The sequence below is a fragment of the Octodon degus genome, unplaced genomic scaffold, assembly GCF_000260255.1.
Source record: "Octodon degus isolate 3935 unplaced genomic scaffold, OctDeg1.0 scaffold00038, whole genome shotgun sequence".
NCBI lineage: Eukaryota > Metazoa > Chordata > Mammalia > Rodentia > Octodontidae > Octodon > Octodon degus.
Window position 1 is genome coordinate 1,810,447 of NW_004524614.1, and position 15,496 is coordinate 1,825,942.

General features: G+C 42.8%; 2 protein-coding genes across 2 annotated transcripts in view; one reads left to right on the plus strand and one right to left on the minus strand.

Moving 5' to 3' along the window:
- The window catches only part of Mtmr6 (myotubularin related protein 6), a 63,361-nt gene extending 56,879 nt beyond the window's left edge, over positions 1-6,482 (minus strand). The window contains exon 1 of the mRNA XM_004631036.2: positions 6,250-6,482. Within this exon, the coding sequence (XP_004631093.1) occupies positions 6,250-6,273 (24 nt within the window). The 5' untranslated portion in view covers positions 6,274-6,482. The remainder of the gene's footprint in view (positions 1-6,249) is intronic.
- Positions 6,483-10,349: 3,867 nt separating this feature from the next.
- Nup58 (nucleoporin 58) overlaps positions 10,350-15,496 on the plus strand; it is a 52,158-nt gene continuing 47,011 nt past the window's right edge. The window contains exon 1 of the mRNA XM_004631113.2: positions 10,350-10,624. Coding sequence (XP_004631170.1) covers positions 10,518-10,624 — 107 coding nt within the window. The 5' untranslated portion in view covers positions 10,350-10,517. The remainder of the gene's footprint in view (positions 10,625-15,496) is intronic.

Below are 15,496 nucleotides of genomic sequence, written 5' to 3' on the forward strand. Positions count from 1 at the left end.
ATTCTAAGAAACCAAAAGCAGCACAAGAAGAAGCACTCAAACGCTTCCATGAACTTCTCAGAGTTTTCTAAGTGCTCAGAGAGGTAGAAGACCATAGACCATATCTAAAAAAAAAAAAAAAACTTTAAGACAAGGCAAAAGCAGACAAGGCTCGTTATGAAAGAGAAATGAAAACATATTCCTCCTAAAGGAGAAACAAAAAAAGAAGTTCAAGGATCCCAATGCGCCTAAGAGGTCTGCTTTGACCTTCTTGTTTTGTTCTGAGTATCACCCAAAAAATCAAAGGAGAACATCCTGGGCTCTCCACTGGTGATGTTGCAAAGAAACTTGGAGAAATGTGGAATAATACTGCAGCAGATGATAAGCAGCCATACCAGAAGGCTGCTAAGCTGAAGGAGAAGTATGAAAAGGACATCGCTGCCTCTGGGGCTAAAGAAAAATATGATGCAGCAAAAAAGGGAGTTGTCAAGGCTGAAAAAAGCAATAAAAGGAAGAAGAGGAGGAGGATGAGGAAGATGATGAAGAGGAAGATGAAGAGGATGAAGATGATGATGAATAAGTTTGCTCTAGTGCAGGTTTTTTCTTGTCTATAAAGAAGCAATCAATCCCCCTGTACACAATTTTTGTAGGAAAAAAAAACTGAAATGTAAGGCTGTGTAAGATTTGTTTTTAAACTGCACAGTGTCTTTTTTTTTTTTGTATAGTTAACACACTATTGAGTGTGTCTTTTAATAGCCCTGTCCTGGTGGTATTTTCAATAGCCACTAACCTCACCTGGTACAGTATGGGGGTTATAAATTGGCATGGAAATTTAAAGCACGTTCTTATTTATGCACAGTAAAAATTGGTTATATATGGGGATGGCAGTTTTTCATCTTCAGTTGTCTCTGATTATTACACAGCTTATGTGAAGTAATTGCTCTGTTAACTGAATACCACTCTGTAATTGCAAAAAAAAAAAAAAAAAAAAAGTCGCAACTGTTTGGTTGACATTTTGAATGCTCCTAAATAAATACAATTTTTCTTATTAAAAAAAAAAAGAGGGGCTGGGGAGATGGCTCAGTAGAATAAGCGCTTTCCTGGAAAACGCAAGGGACTGAGTTCAATCCCCAGTTCCGCAAAAAAAGAAAAAAAGAAAGGAAAAGAACAAGGGCTGGGGAGATGGCTCAGTAGGATAAGCGCCTGACTGGCAAACACAAGGATCTGAGTTCAATCCCTGGTTCCGCAAAACAAAACAAAAAAAAAAAAAGAGCAGAGACTGGGTGTGGTGGCCTGTGCCTATAATCTAAGCTCTTGGGAGGCTGAAAACAAGAGGATCACTACGAGTCTGATCTGTATAGTGAGACTCTCTAGACCCTGTACTAACTACATAAAAAGCCAAACAAACACCACACACACACACAGAGGACTAAGCAGCAAATTAAAAACAAAAACTACTAGCCAAACAGTTATGTTCAGCCTCATTTCCTATTTATCTTAGCAACATATGCTTGGACTTTCAGTCCTCTATACCCACACCATTGCTTAATCAGAGCAAAATCTCTCTTCCTCTAAAACTCTTGAGTATTACATAGTGCTTTTTGACTAGGTATGTAGCACAATGAGATCTGAGTTAAAATACTCTTTCCAATATTCTAAGCCTATTTTCTAATGTCTCCTAGTTTTACATCCAAAATAATCTGGAATTTCCTTTACTAGATTTGTAATTATGGTCAGCTCTACTCCAGATTCAAAGCCTGGCTGTTAGTTGCAATAACTGTCAAAACTCCAGAAGGAGAAGGCCCAACATCATCATCCCTCAACCAGTCACCATGGAGATGGAGGCTCAGGCTGTATTTAAGCAGCATACTTACTCATTCTTAGGCTGACTTTTTTTCTATTTTAATTCTGAATTCCTCTCACTCTTAACCTACACGACCTAGTTTCCTTCTCTACTCTCTGGTTCTTTCCCCAAATATTTAAGGCCCCTGTAGGTCCAATTTTTTTAATTTCAGAGCTTACTACAATTCTGACTCTTTAAAATACACAACTGCAGCCAAGTAGGGCAAATACACCTGTAATCCCAGCTCTTGGGAGGTTGAGGGAGCAGGATCAAGGCCAGCCTGAGCTACATGGTGATTTCAGGGCCAACTTGGAATAGGGAGAAATGTCTCAAAAAGCCAAAGTTAATAAAGAAAAGGAAGTCTGAGAGAAAAATATGTCTTAAGTATAATAACCTGGGTAGTATCCATTTCCTTAGTGAAGGCAAGGTTATATTCAAATGAAAATATAATAGTAGAAAATCATGCTATACGGGCTGGGGATGTGGCTCAGTGGCGGAGCTCTTGCCTTGTGTGTACAAGACACTGGGTTCCATGCCCACCACCACCACCACCACCACCACCACCACCACCACACACATGCGTGCATGTGCACACACACACACACAACTGTTTTAATAGGATAATCAGCATATAGATACAACAGAATAGAATTAACCTGAAATCATTCCAGAACATTTACTTAGGACTTAAAGTTCTGAAGAAAACAGGAGTATTTCTGAAAAATGTATTATATTAATATTCTGCTCATTGCTGCGAATCCTCTCCACAAAAGGGAAATTGGATCTTTCTTTTGCAAAAATCACTGGCACACAAACTTCAAACCACAGACTTCGTGATTTTTAAAAACCAACAGCTTCATTATATTTCCCCTTTTTTGCTAAGGAATAGGAGGTACTTTACAAATGTCACTATGGATTTACCTCAAGCATTTCTAAAAAATGTTTTAAAGCAGATGCTTAGGAAGCAACCGCAACTCTTCCAGATCACTCTTACTGAGGCATTACAAAAATAGTGTTAGGATCCTTCAAAACCAAAAAGTAAATAAAGAGAAACATACATGGAAAAGAGAACAAATTGGAGAGTGTATCAGTCAGTGCTCACTAGAGAAACAACGTAAGATATAAACATGTAAAGCTTTGCAAAGTAGGCTTACAATGGCCACCTGCAGTCAGGGGTGGAAGAGTGCAAAAGGGCTGTCCGTGTGCTGGAGAATAGAAGGATCCAGTCAAAAGCGAAAGGCCTGGAGCTCCCTGAAGAGTCCCATTTCACACAGTGTCATCCTCACTGTTCTAGATCAGGAAATGCAAGGGCCTGGGGTGCGGGGCACGGGGGTGGGGAGTGAGGTGGGGTTGAAGAGAATGCGCTGGAAGCCAGGAGTCTGACTTCTAAGGAGAAGGCAAAAACTGGTGCTCCTCCAGAGACAGAAATGAGCCTTCCGTTCTTATTCCATTCAGGCTATAAGCCTATTGATTGGCGCCACTCACAACCAGGGTGGGTCTGCTGTCTTCAGCAAACTCACTCAATCACACTCACCACTATGCTAAGCCAGTCAGGGGGTGTTTCTTACTTAAGCTGACACAACAGTATCACAGAGTGAAATCACTCTGTGAGAGCTAGTAAATACCACAAGTTACTTTAAGAACTGAGAGAAACTGTTGCTAACCACAGGCCTACACTAAAAGGTGCTCTAACTTTCTATACAAAGAAGTTCAAATTTCAGTCCAGTGAAAAGTTGAACATGGAAAACACAAGGAATAACACATACACAGGATTACACTTAGAAAATTCAGATACCTGTTTATTGCTGAGGAAAAAGTGGCCTCTGAAACCAATGGCCTTCCCCAATCAACTCCTGTGACCAGCTACATTTATTCTCTAATGACATGACAACATGTGCAGTGGCCCCTGAGCAGAAAACTCAGTCAGGGCTTCTGGTGGCTTGCTAGGCTCCCTCCCTATAGCCAAGCACCTACTTGGGACTAGCAGAATTGCTATTCCACACTAACATACCGCCAGGAATTAGCTACCAAAGACAAAGCACTGAAAGACAAAGCACTCTTGCCACATAAATTATCAATGAAACACTTATAGAGGAGAGAAAAAAGTGTAACCTCCAATCAAATAAATCCAGTGGGAACTTGTCAGTTACATATTATTCCACCTTTCTGTAATGTAGAAGACAGCTGATATTCTGTCAATGTTTTCCTGCCTAACTCAGAGTAAAGCAGATTTTACAAAGGACTTAAGATCCACAGTAACTTGCCTCTGTCCCCCAATTTTAATCTTCTAGACTGTTCTCTTTCAATCAAGCCTTGTTAGCTCTTAGCAACCAGGTGCCTCCCAAAAATGGTTTACAACCTGCTTATCTGCTGTGGAAACCCAAATGAGGATGGCTCACTCCGTCCCCAATTTCAAGTCTGAATTATCCATTTTACTTTTGTCCCTCCAAACCCACCCAGTTACTCTCCAGAATCTTTGGTTCTCTAGAGCTTTGTTTTTTTGGTTTTGTTTTTCATGACACAGGGTACTCCTATGGAGCTCAGGCTGGCCTTAGAATTCATTATATATTCTCCTGCCTCAGCCTCCCCCATGCTGGGGTTATGTTTGTTTTGTTTTTTTCCATAGCATTTAACATTACCTAATAAATTATATAGTCAATTAAACTTTCTTATTGTTACATCTCTTCCAATTAGAAAACACCTAAACAGTACCTAAACAGTAACTAACAGTGCCTGAACAGTGCTTGATTCAAAGAGAAGGATGAAACGAAGACAGCAAAGGCACACAAAAAGAAATTACTACAGGAAGAGTGTTCTCTTTTCAAAATGATTTGCCTTTCCCAATTTCATACCCAGGACACTTTTTCTCAGTTCCTCACCCTCTGCTTGTCCCCTTTTCAGACTGCCCCACTCTTCTCTACGATATATTCCATCTGCAAAAATTTTCCAGGTTACCTCAACACACCATTTTCCCAAGTCGGTTTGGGGTGTCAGATTGTTCCCCTAGCGCTACATATATGAGCTGAATACCAGACCAAAAAAAAAAAATTTGTTTTCTTTTTTTGCTGGAACTGGGGATTCAATTTGGGCCCTTGCACTTGCTGGGGAAGCGCTTATTCTACTGAGCTATCTCCCCGGCCCAATACTAGACAAAATCTTTCTGTTTTTCCTCTTTTCCTACTTACACTGTCCAATATCACTATTTGAATCTCTTAACCTGTGATTCTGTGGTTAAGAGAACAGACCTGGTATCAGAAACACCCAGCCCCAATGAGCTCTGGGCAGACTGTGTGAGCCAGAAAAAGTTATTTAAATCTATAAATTTCAGTTTTCTCAGCTATAAAATGGGATAATAGTAGTGACAGTCAAAATATTGCAATACTTGGGGGGAAAAAGTTCAGGCAGTCCTCCAACTGGCTCTTTATTGCAAAGTCAGCTTAAATAATATCACTTTCTCGTTAGTCTTAGAGCTCCTTTCTTTGCCCTCTTTGTAACAGATCGTGTATGTATGCATACATGACCTCCTGTTCTAATGAGAAAATGACGGAGCGGCTGAGATTGCTTTTGGAATGACTCAATTTTAGCCCCAGTATGATCAGATTTTTAGCAGCAACTCACTGATGGCTGTAGCTCTGGCCAAACACTGTCAGCTTTCACAAAAACGGGCCTCTTCCCAATTACAGGCATCAACTGACCTAAAATGTTACTCAGTTTTAATTTCTATTTGTTTTTCTCCCTCCGGAAGTTGAAGTTTGACTAAACTATGGTCAAACAAATAATACTGAGTTATTTCCTTCTATCTTTAAACGTAACAAAAATCATAAAATAGATCTCTCTCGCACACAAAAATACCGAATTTGCTAAGTTTCGCCGAAAACTTGCATCCAACCGTTTAAGACATGTTTTCCTGCTGCTGATTCTTCTGTTAACCGCTGGCAGGAGAAGTGTGCCTAAATACGAAGTACAAACGCAGAACACTAGACCAAAACGACCGAAGCTCTAGAGAAGGAAGGTGGGGCATTAACTCCCCGCGATCTCCCCCAAAACTTGCATCGTTAATCGCAGACACCCGACGAGGAACCCAGGGAAAGGACCGAGCACAGCTCACAGCGGAGCCAGGTTAGCACGGGGACCCCAGAGCCTCGGGGTCGCGCCGGGGCGGCGAAAGGCTGAAAACCCCGCAGTTCCAGCGGCTCCGATTCCCCGAAACGAACGCAGGGCTAAGAGGCAGCGAGTAGTTCTCCCGGACCGGCCCCTGCACCCCGAGCCGCCGAGACCCCGCTCCCTACCGGCACTCACCCCCGGACCCCCGCGACCCGACCCCGGCTCAGGCCCCGGGCGCCTCCCGCACAGGCCCGGCCCGGCCCAGCCTCCTCCTCCTCCGGGGGAGACCGCGGCCGGCGGCGATGGCCTCCCGCACGCGCTACCTTGGTCGTTCGGATGTGCTCCATCTCAGGGAGGCCTCAGCCGGCGGCCAGCCTCACAGGCGTACTATACCGGGGGACACAACCCCGGCAGGGAGGAAAACACCGCGGCAGCGAGCACTCCCTGCGCGGCAGCGCCTCCGCCCTCCCGCCCGCCCCCGGCGGCGTGAACCGCGCCTGCGCAGCCGGCCCGCGCCGTCGCCTAGAAACCCTTCCCCGAGCCGCACGGCGGGCGCCCGGATGCAGGGCGAGCCGGCCGACCGTCTTCCGGGTGCCAGGTGGCTCCACGGCGCCCTCCGCTGGTGGAAGACTGAGACGGCTCGGCGAGGCCACTGGGGAGTCCTTTGTCCTGAAGCCCGCGTCCAGTGGACAGAAGACATCGCAGCGTTTCAGGACGGATCCTGAATGAAGGGCATTTCACGGGGAAGCTGTCTGTGAAAAAGGCAGCTAAATTAGAAGAAACAGTATAGCAGTCAGACAGGGATAGCCTCTCGAAGGAGCCAGGGCGGAAGACGTGTACCTTGTAACGGTGGGGGGTCCCGCTGCTGACCTCAAGACAAAAGGTGAAACGAAGGCACCCACTTGCTTCCCCTAAGGATAAACAACAGCGATCGATATTCTAAATCATTATCTACCACACTGGGAAAGCCGGGAAGGGACACTGACCCAAACCTCCAGGAAAAGCCCCTGTTCGGTTTCTGCTACATGACTTGCTTCCCCATTTGATCCCACTTAATCAAAACTACCTGAGCAACTGTGCTCCTAATCTTATCGGTTGATCATAGTTTCGTTCCACCACATGCCCACCTTGTGATTTCCCATTTTCACTCAGGTCTTTCTTTCTTTTTTTTTTTTTATATATTTGGTACAGTTTCACTATGCAGCCCAAACTTGTGGTGATCCTCCTGTTTTCAGCGCCCCCATCCCACCCCGCTGGGATTACGGGCTTGCGCTACCACAGCTGGACTCGGTGGCCGGCTCAGCGTACCTGGGAACAGGGCCAGCACGACATGTGTTACCAGGGATCGAGCCCTGGTCCCTGTGCTTGCCCGAGTAAGCGCTTAGTGCGCTGAGCTATCCTGCCAGCCATTTCCCCTCAGTTTGGACCTGCCCTCACCTCATAATTTTGCTGTATAAAAATCCCTTGAAAAGGCAGGGTCGTCAGCCCCCACTCTGAACCCTGTTTCTCTCTCAGACAGCTTTCTTTTCCCAATAAAGAGATTCTTCAACCTCTGCTAACCTCTGTTGTTCCTAGAATTCATTCTTCTGTTTTAGAGAACTCAAACTCATACCAGCTATCTAGCAGGTTGGGAGTTTCCCCTCTATCACCATCACTATACCAGTGGACTACATTAAATTTCGATACATTCCCTTTAATTTGAGCAGCAATTATACTAAAATTTATTCGAACGAAATAATCAGATATGTTTAATGTATCCTTATCTGAAACAATCACATTCTTTGCTTCCACAGGATTCACTGTTGGTAGGAGCATCCATTTAAAAACCTCCTGCGGAGATATTGTGTCACATAACAAGAACATTGATTCTGTATGACTAAGTAGGGGGAAAACTATGGTAGGTACAGTAGTGTAAATTCAACTTGAGCTTTTTCTGTCATTTTTATTTAAGTAAATAAATTATTTACTTTTTGGCGGGCATGGTAGGTAGTACATGCTTGTACTTGCAGCACTAGGGAGGCTGAATGAGGAGGAGAATCACCACGAGTTCAAGGCCAATCGGGGCTACATGGTGAACTTAAGGTCAACCTGAACTGGAGTCTGAGCTGCAGAGCAAGACCCTGTACCAAATAAATAAGTTGTGTGGGTTTTTTTGTTTTTTGTTTTTTTTCCAAAATGGGGGATTGAACTCAGGCCCTTGCACTTGCCAGGCAAGCACTTATTCTACTGAGCCATCTCCCTGGCCCCAATAAATAAATGTTTTAAAGAATTTAAATATATTTGAAAAGAAGCTGGGTGTGGTGACACACAGACCTATAACCTGCACCCTGGAGGCTGAGGCATAAGGATCGCTATGAGTTTGAGACCAGCCTGGGCTACAAAAGTTAGGTCAAGCCTAGCCTGAGCTGCATACTGAGACCCTGTCTCAGATAGATAGATAGATAGATAGTTAGATAGATAGATAGACTTATGAAAAGATTATGTAGTTTTTCAGACTGCAGAGAAAACAATAGACTACAGAATAAAGAAACCCAACAAATTCTAAGAGGGATAAAGACAAATTCATATTTAGACTCATCATAATGCACTACAGATTTAACATGATGAATTCACTATGGTATCACCAAGAATAAAAAGAGATTCTTTTCATATTTAAAGACTTTAGTTTTCCAAAAGCTACAACTCTTGTTGCATAGGTCCTGCTTTACCTTAGTCTTAACCATCCAGTAGAAAAGTATGAAGACGAAATATAGGAAGTAAAGCCATGCTGTTATGTTGAGCTGTGGGGGACTCAGGTCAACAATTTCTGACATTGCCAGTTAAACAGAAGACCCAATGCTATTATGGGCTACTGGACTCTTTTAGAATATTTTGCTGAGTTTACACACCTATAATATTCAAATAACGGAACTTAACAAAAAAAGGGTATACAGATGAATGTCCATTTTGCATCTGTGTATTCAAATGCAAAATATAGTTAGGATAGATATATAGTTACATTCTCTTAATGAATAGAATGATTTGTTCTAATGGTATTTGTAAATAGGATCTCAAGTCCGCATCTTGTACAGCAATTAACCACTAAGAAGAATGTATGCAGTGTGTTACTTATTGAAACTCTCACTGCTATTTATCAATAAAATTATTTTAAAAAAAGACTTTATAGTTTTTAGTGGAGTTTCAGGTTCGCAGAAAAATTAAGGAGCAGGTATAAAAAACATATATTTCTTCCCATAATACACATATAATTTATTTCATTATGGATATTTTCACCAGAGTAAAATGTGTGTTACAATTAAGAAATGTGAGGAAAAATGAGAATACAAACTACAGAATGAAAGAAAACATTTGCAAGACGTACATCTGAAAAATAACTGTTAAATTCTTAAATCTATTAAAAGTCTTCCATAGAAGGTGGCTATGTCCAGGTGAGAATATGAAATTAAGGGGAGTTGTGAGATGTTCCAAAGATTGGTCATACGATGGACATGGAGTACCAAATTTAGGGAGCCACTCGGCTTTTCATCAAGGAACTGTCCTGGTGAGAATATGCTCTAGGAGAAAATTTCCGAGGGGTTGTTGACGAGCGGATTTTTTCCCCATAAGACATTACAATTAGGCAAACCAGTTGGAGTATTGACCATGACTGATGGAGAGCTAAAGATCCACATTAGGATTGCAGCTGTCTCACCCACTACCATCAGGAAGCCTTTCCTGATGTTTGCGAGACAGCAGCATCCTTTCTCTAAACCCACAATTTCCCTACGTCGCTCAATGCACCCCTGCATTTCACCTTATAATGTACTTGTTGCTGTACTTTTGTCACGCCTGCCACTTGGCAGTTTCTTTAGCATCAGCCCAAGATGACAGAACTTCCCAGGCAGCAGGGAAGCAGCCTTCTGGGTGGGATCTCAGGGCTCGGTCGCTGGTCCCCAGGTCTTGCCGCGGACACAGCGCACCCTGCAGACGTGAACTGCGCGCTAGAAGAGCCAGGGCCCAGCCAAATTGGCCCGCAGGGCGCCCCGTAGGCCGACCGTCCCGCGGAGTGCATGTGCGTGGATTATTATGGACGGACTGCCGCATGACTTAGAAACCAACCCGCTTCTCTGAGGATCCTCGGGGATGCTCAATAAGGCCCCTCCAACTCTGGCGTTCTGCGCGTCCGTTGTGCTAAGATAGAAGCAATAATTGAGGTTCATCGGCCACAAAGTACTAAACAAGATAGAAGAAGTAGGAAAGAGGAAAATAGTTGTATTTTGTTTTGAACCCTGAGCGCCTACCCCTTTAAGAGAGTAAGTGATGCTAACGTTCCACCAGGTCCCGAAGTTCCTTGCGCTGTGCACCGTCCCAGGGTTCCCTGCGCGGCCGGCTCACTTCCGGCGTGCCTGAGCGCGAGGCGAGCGTCCAGCGTGCTTTGGCGTGATTGCTCCGCCCCCTTCGGGCTGGCCTGCTTTCGCAGGAGCTGGGGTTGACGTTCCTGCCGGGTCCGGGCTGGGTTCGGAAGATGCTGCTCGGCCCACCTCAGCTGTGAGACCAGCGGAGCGTCCTGCACCCCTTTAATTTGGTCGACCGCATCAAACCCCGGGAAGTCATGTCCACAGGTTTCTCTTTTGGGTCTGCGACCGCGGGCTCCACCACCATGGCCACCGGCGGGACCGGCACAGGCGGCGGTTTCTCCTTTGGCACCGGCGCATCTAGGTAACGGCGCTTCCTTCCCTTCTCCATGAGGCCCTAAAGTGCCCTCCTCACGCGTCTCTTCCCGCCAGCTTCCTTCCCGGTGGCGGGGGAGAAGCGCTGGCAGAGCTGCGGCGTGTGCGGCTCCGCTCGTCGCCTTGGCGGGCCTGCGGCAGCCTGGAGGAGCGGGCGGGCTCTGTGCGCCGTAAGACCCCGGGGTGCGCGGTGCTGCCGGCCTTGTCCTGCAGTGGGGTCTGCCCGCAGAGGGCGCGGGGGGCTTGCTCCTGTGCCTCAGCGAGAACTGTCTGAGGCTAGAAGGAGTGTTAATCGAATGAATGAAAAAAAATTACAGCGTGCCAGGTTTTCAAAAAAGCACAGTGGGAAAATTCGAAAACAAAGGTTTTGAGTCCCTCACATTGTTACAATTTTGCACGTTACAGTGTTTTGTCTTTAATGATTTTGTGATTATCTTTTTGTGTCACTGGCAAGCCTTTATGCCACAGTGGGATCCTATATATGAGTGTTTAAAAATAATTTCTACAAATAGTTGGTGGTAGTCATATTAATGTATACTAGGTAAGAATATTCTGTAGTGAGTCATTGTATCTTAGGTAGTGTATTCATAGTTTCACTATTGGTTGGGGTGACAAGGTTATAGCCAGAGAAGCTCCAGAAAGAAAATGGGAAGCTAACATTTTAATGAAAGATTCTGCCTTTGGAGCTAAGTCTTTGGAAGATAAAAATGAAGGATTTCACAAAAATCAAAAAATGTGTATTCCATGAAATCAAGATTAAGGAAGTGTTGTAGATCGAAAAGGAGAAAATAACTTGACTATTGCCTGTATTTTTAGAAAGAAAAAAAGAGGAAATGAAGATGAAAACAACAGTTGCAGAGAGAGAGAGAGAGAGAGAGAGAGAGAGAGAGAGACTGCATACTATACAGTCAAGCCAGAAATCTGAAAGTTTTTCATAATACTTTCTATTCTCTTCTCTTATTCAACATTTTTCATTAGCAAGTCCTGATAGCTTTACTTGTGCAGTTTCCATTTGTCTTCATTTCCACTGATAAAACTAGTTACAGCAGTAGAATTTTTAAAAATTTACCACCCTGCTCTAATCTATTGTCATTCATGTAGCAAATGCATGTTAGACAATTCCTTTGTTTTAGTTGGTAAGCTAAATAACAAGAAGCACTCCTGACACTTACATTCTTAAGAAAATGCTTGATTCCTGTCAAGATCCTGTCAGACCTTTCTTGTATTAGATAAAAACTGCTCTCATCAACTCCTGCATAGTTCAGTGGAATCCCATTTGTCTCAACATCTGTTTCTACATCAGTCTCTTGTTACTTTCTAGACAGAGTGACTTAAAAAACAAACAAAAAAAGATCTTTGCTCTCCCTATAACTTTCCCACTGTCCTTAAAATGAACTTCAAAGAGATATCATCTGCAAGGCCTGGAGTAATCTGGAACTTCTTTAAACCTATCTTGGGCCCATTTTTTTCATTTCAGTGATCCTGACCTACTGTCAACTAACATTTACTGCTAAGTTCATGCATGTAAATTCAAATTGAAAGAGTTTCAGAAAAGAGTACTCAGGCTTCTTGGGATACATTTTTGCTACTTTCTAGGCTAGTCTATTACATGTTAAACATCTTGCTGTGACTTGCAAAATTAATATTAATATTAATATTCCTCTATCAGTCCTAGTGTTAATTTGAAAAATACTGCTCTAGCACCAGTCTTTTTGCAGTTCCTCAGTGGCCTTGTCCAGTCTTTCTCCCTTGAGGTCAGTTCTCTTAATTTACAATACCCATACCTCCTACTTCCTGTTCCTAGCTAGTTTTAGTTCTTTTTTGGAACTCACATACTGTAGTCTCTTCCAGAGAGGCCTTTTCTGACCTGCCAGTCTAGGGAACTTTCCATTTGCCATAGTACCTGATAGTACTTAGAATATTTACCACATTTGTGATCAGTTTTTGTATTTATTGTTTACTTGTTGGTGGTCTGACATCAGCTTAGAGTGTAGTAAGCTCTGCATTGGCAGAGATCTTTACATAACCCGTTTTGCAGTTGACAATACCTGGAGTTTAGCATGTATTCAGTGAGTGGGTGAGTGACATTAGAAGTCTTGAGTCTTATTTACCACTTATTCTCAGTTCCTAGGAACTGTTGATATAGAAAAAGATCTTTAATAAATACTTATTTAGTAAGTAAATTATTAGTAATAAAATAGAATTTACCTAAGCTGTAGAAAGGCTTGTATAAGGTAAAAAAGAGATGGCTTATATGTATCCACTGGGTGCTGGTGGGGAGACCTGCCTTTGTCATCTGGTCATTTGGTCTCTTGAGGTAAATCATTTTGGGGGAGTTACTCTCCATGTTACCGTTCCTACACTTGGGAAAGAGATATAATAATATTCTGTATGTACCTTAAATTTGTTAGTTGAAGTATGTCAAGTATTTAGCATCAGCTCTGGTACTTGTAAGTGCTCAGTGAACATAAACTTTTATGTTTAGGGAAGTTAAAATAATATTCATGACCTGATGGAGTAAATTTTGCTCTTCTACAATACTTTCTGTTATGACTTTGGCAGATAACACTACATTGAGTGAATAATTGGTCAGGTCTAAAGTAGGTTTTCTTCTTCCGAAAGCAATTATTTAATGTATTTCTTTGGTAATATTTTCAAGTTTATGTAACACTTCATACTATCTTCAATGATTTTATGTTGTCAGGAAAGTTTAAATATTTTAATTGATTGTGTAAAAATACTTCAATTTTTTTTGTTCATTTCTGGAATAGTAACTTAAAATAAGAGGGAAACATAATTGAATATCTTCAAAATTGGCCAGTAATTGTTTTAAGTCCTAAAAATACCTACTTTTCTAGCCCACATTATACACACAACAGATGCAAAGTAACAGTATTTCAGACTACCACCAGTTAAACCAAATTTTTTTTGCATATTATTAATTTTTTTTTTTTTTGGTACATGTTGAGACATGCAGCCATTTTATAATACAGTGTCTCTTTTAATTCTGTTTTTAGATTAGTGAGGTTTATTTTTTTTTAATGATAGTTGATAAGTCCTACTTTAATTTTCAGTGAAGGGCGGGCCAAATAGCTTAGTGGATTAAAGCACCTGCTTAGCAGACACAGCAACCAGGTTCGATCCCCAGTGTTCATGCTGTGTTGGCCCCACTCCTAGGGTGAGCTGAGACTGTGGGACTGGGCATGGTTGCGCATGCCTGTAATCCCAGCTTTTGGGAGGCTGAACATAGGTGGATCATTATGAGTTTGATCTGTATAGTGAGACCCTGTAGACGCTCCAGACCCTGCCCTAAATACATTTAAAAAAAAAAAAAATTGTCAGTGAGACCGTGCACTCTTACTTTGCCTCCTTTATGCTCTTTGTGCCCCCCAGGGCTCCATACACATTTTAATTTTTATTTATTTTTTTTTACTTTGATTTTTTTTAAAGATGGGATTTCTCTGTGTAATTCAGGATGGTTTTGAACTCACTGCCTAATCCAGGCTGGCCTCAAACTCATGGCAACGCTCTTTCCTGAGCCTCTTACATGTGCCACCATGCCAGATTTTCACACACTTTTTTTCCCCCTATATTTAGGGCAGGGTCTACAGGGCCCAAAGGATCTTACTTTCTAGATTGGACTCATAGTGATTCTCCTGTTTTCAACCTCCTAAGTGCTGGGATTACAGGCACAAGCAACCACGCCTCCAGCCCCCTCTCAGTGTGCTCCAGGCAGGGTGGGCATGGCAGGCCAGGTCACACACATTTTTGAAGCCAGTGGTGAACTAATGCAATGCAGTACTCCTGTGCCCTCTGTCTACTCTGTTAATCCATCTTAAATTTTAACTTCCTTTTAAATTTCTCTCTCTGTGCAGATGACATTAATTAGCCTGTTCCCTAAAATTTCTGCAGTATCTGAGTTCCATCATTTAATATGTGATTATTTGCCTTGTTAAAAGTTTAAATTTCTATACTCAAATCACAGGATTCCACTTAGATGCCTAAGATGTATAGAAAACTGAGTGGTTTCTTAGGTTGGTTATGGAATTGATAGCACCTGGACATAAGTAGGTTTTCTGGCTTGGGTTGCAAATATTTATGTTATTTTATCCCACATGTTCAGTGGATAAGAGCTGTACTAGTCATCTTTGTATCCCTCTGGTATTTGTGGCATACTATTTTATATACATTGTGTTCATTTAAATTCATGAGCATTCCTAATAACAATAGTAACATTTATTGAATTTAATTTGCCTGCCTGCTTCCTCTTTCCTTCCTTTTTTTTTTTTTTTATTCTCATACTTGTAGTCCAGGGTCTGCAGGGTCTCACTACACAGACCCAACTGGTAGTGATTCTCCTGTTTTCAACCTTCCAAGTGCTAGGATTATAGGTGCATGCCACCACACCATCTCAATCCCTGTCTCAGTTTCCCCCCAGGGGCAGGGTGCCAGGGATTGAACTCCAATTTTCGCATCTACCTAAGCAGGTGCTTTAATCTGCCTAGCTATCTGGGTGGCCCTGTCTGTCTTTTTTGAGACAGCATCTCCCTATGCAGTTCTGGTAGGCCTTGACCTCATTCTGTAGCTCTGGCTAGTCTCCAGAACTCACAACTATCCTCCTACTTCAGCCTCCTGAGTGCTGAGATTATAGGTATGTACCACCACACCTGGCTTCTCTTTCCTATGTAATTCAGGCTGTCCTTGAACTTACCATATAGCCCAGGAAGGCCTCAATTTGCGGTGATCCTCCTGCCTCAGTCTCCCACAATTCATTCCCTCTCTCTTCCCCTCTCTCCCCCTCTTCCTCTCCCATCTCCCTCTCCCTCTCCCTTTGTCCTCCTCCCTCCCTCTCCCTCTCCCT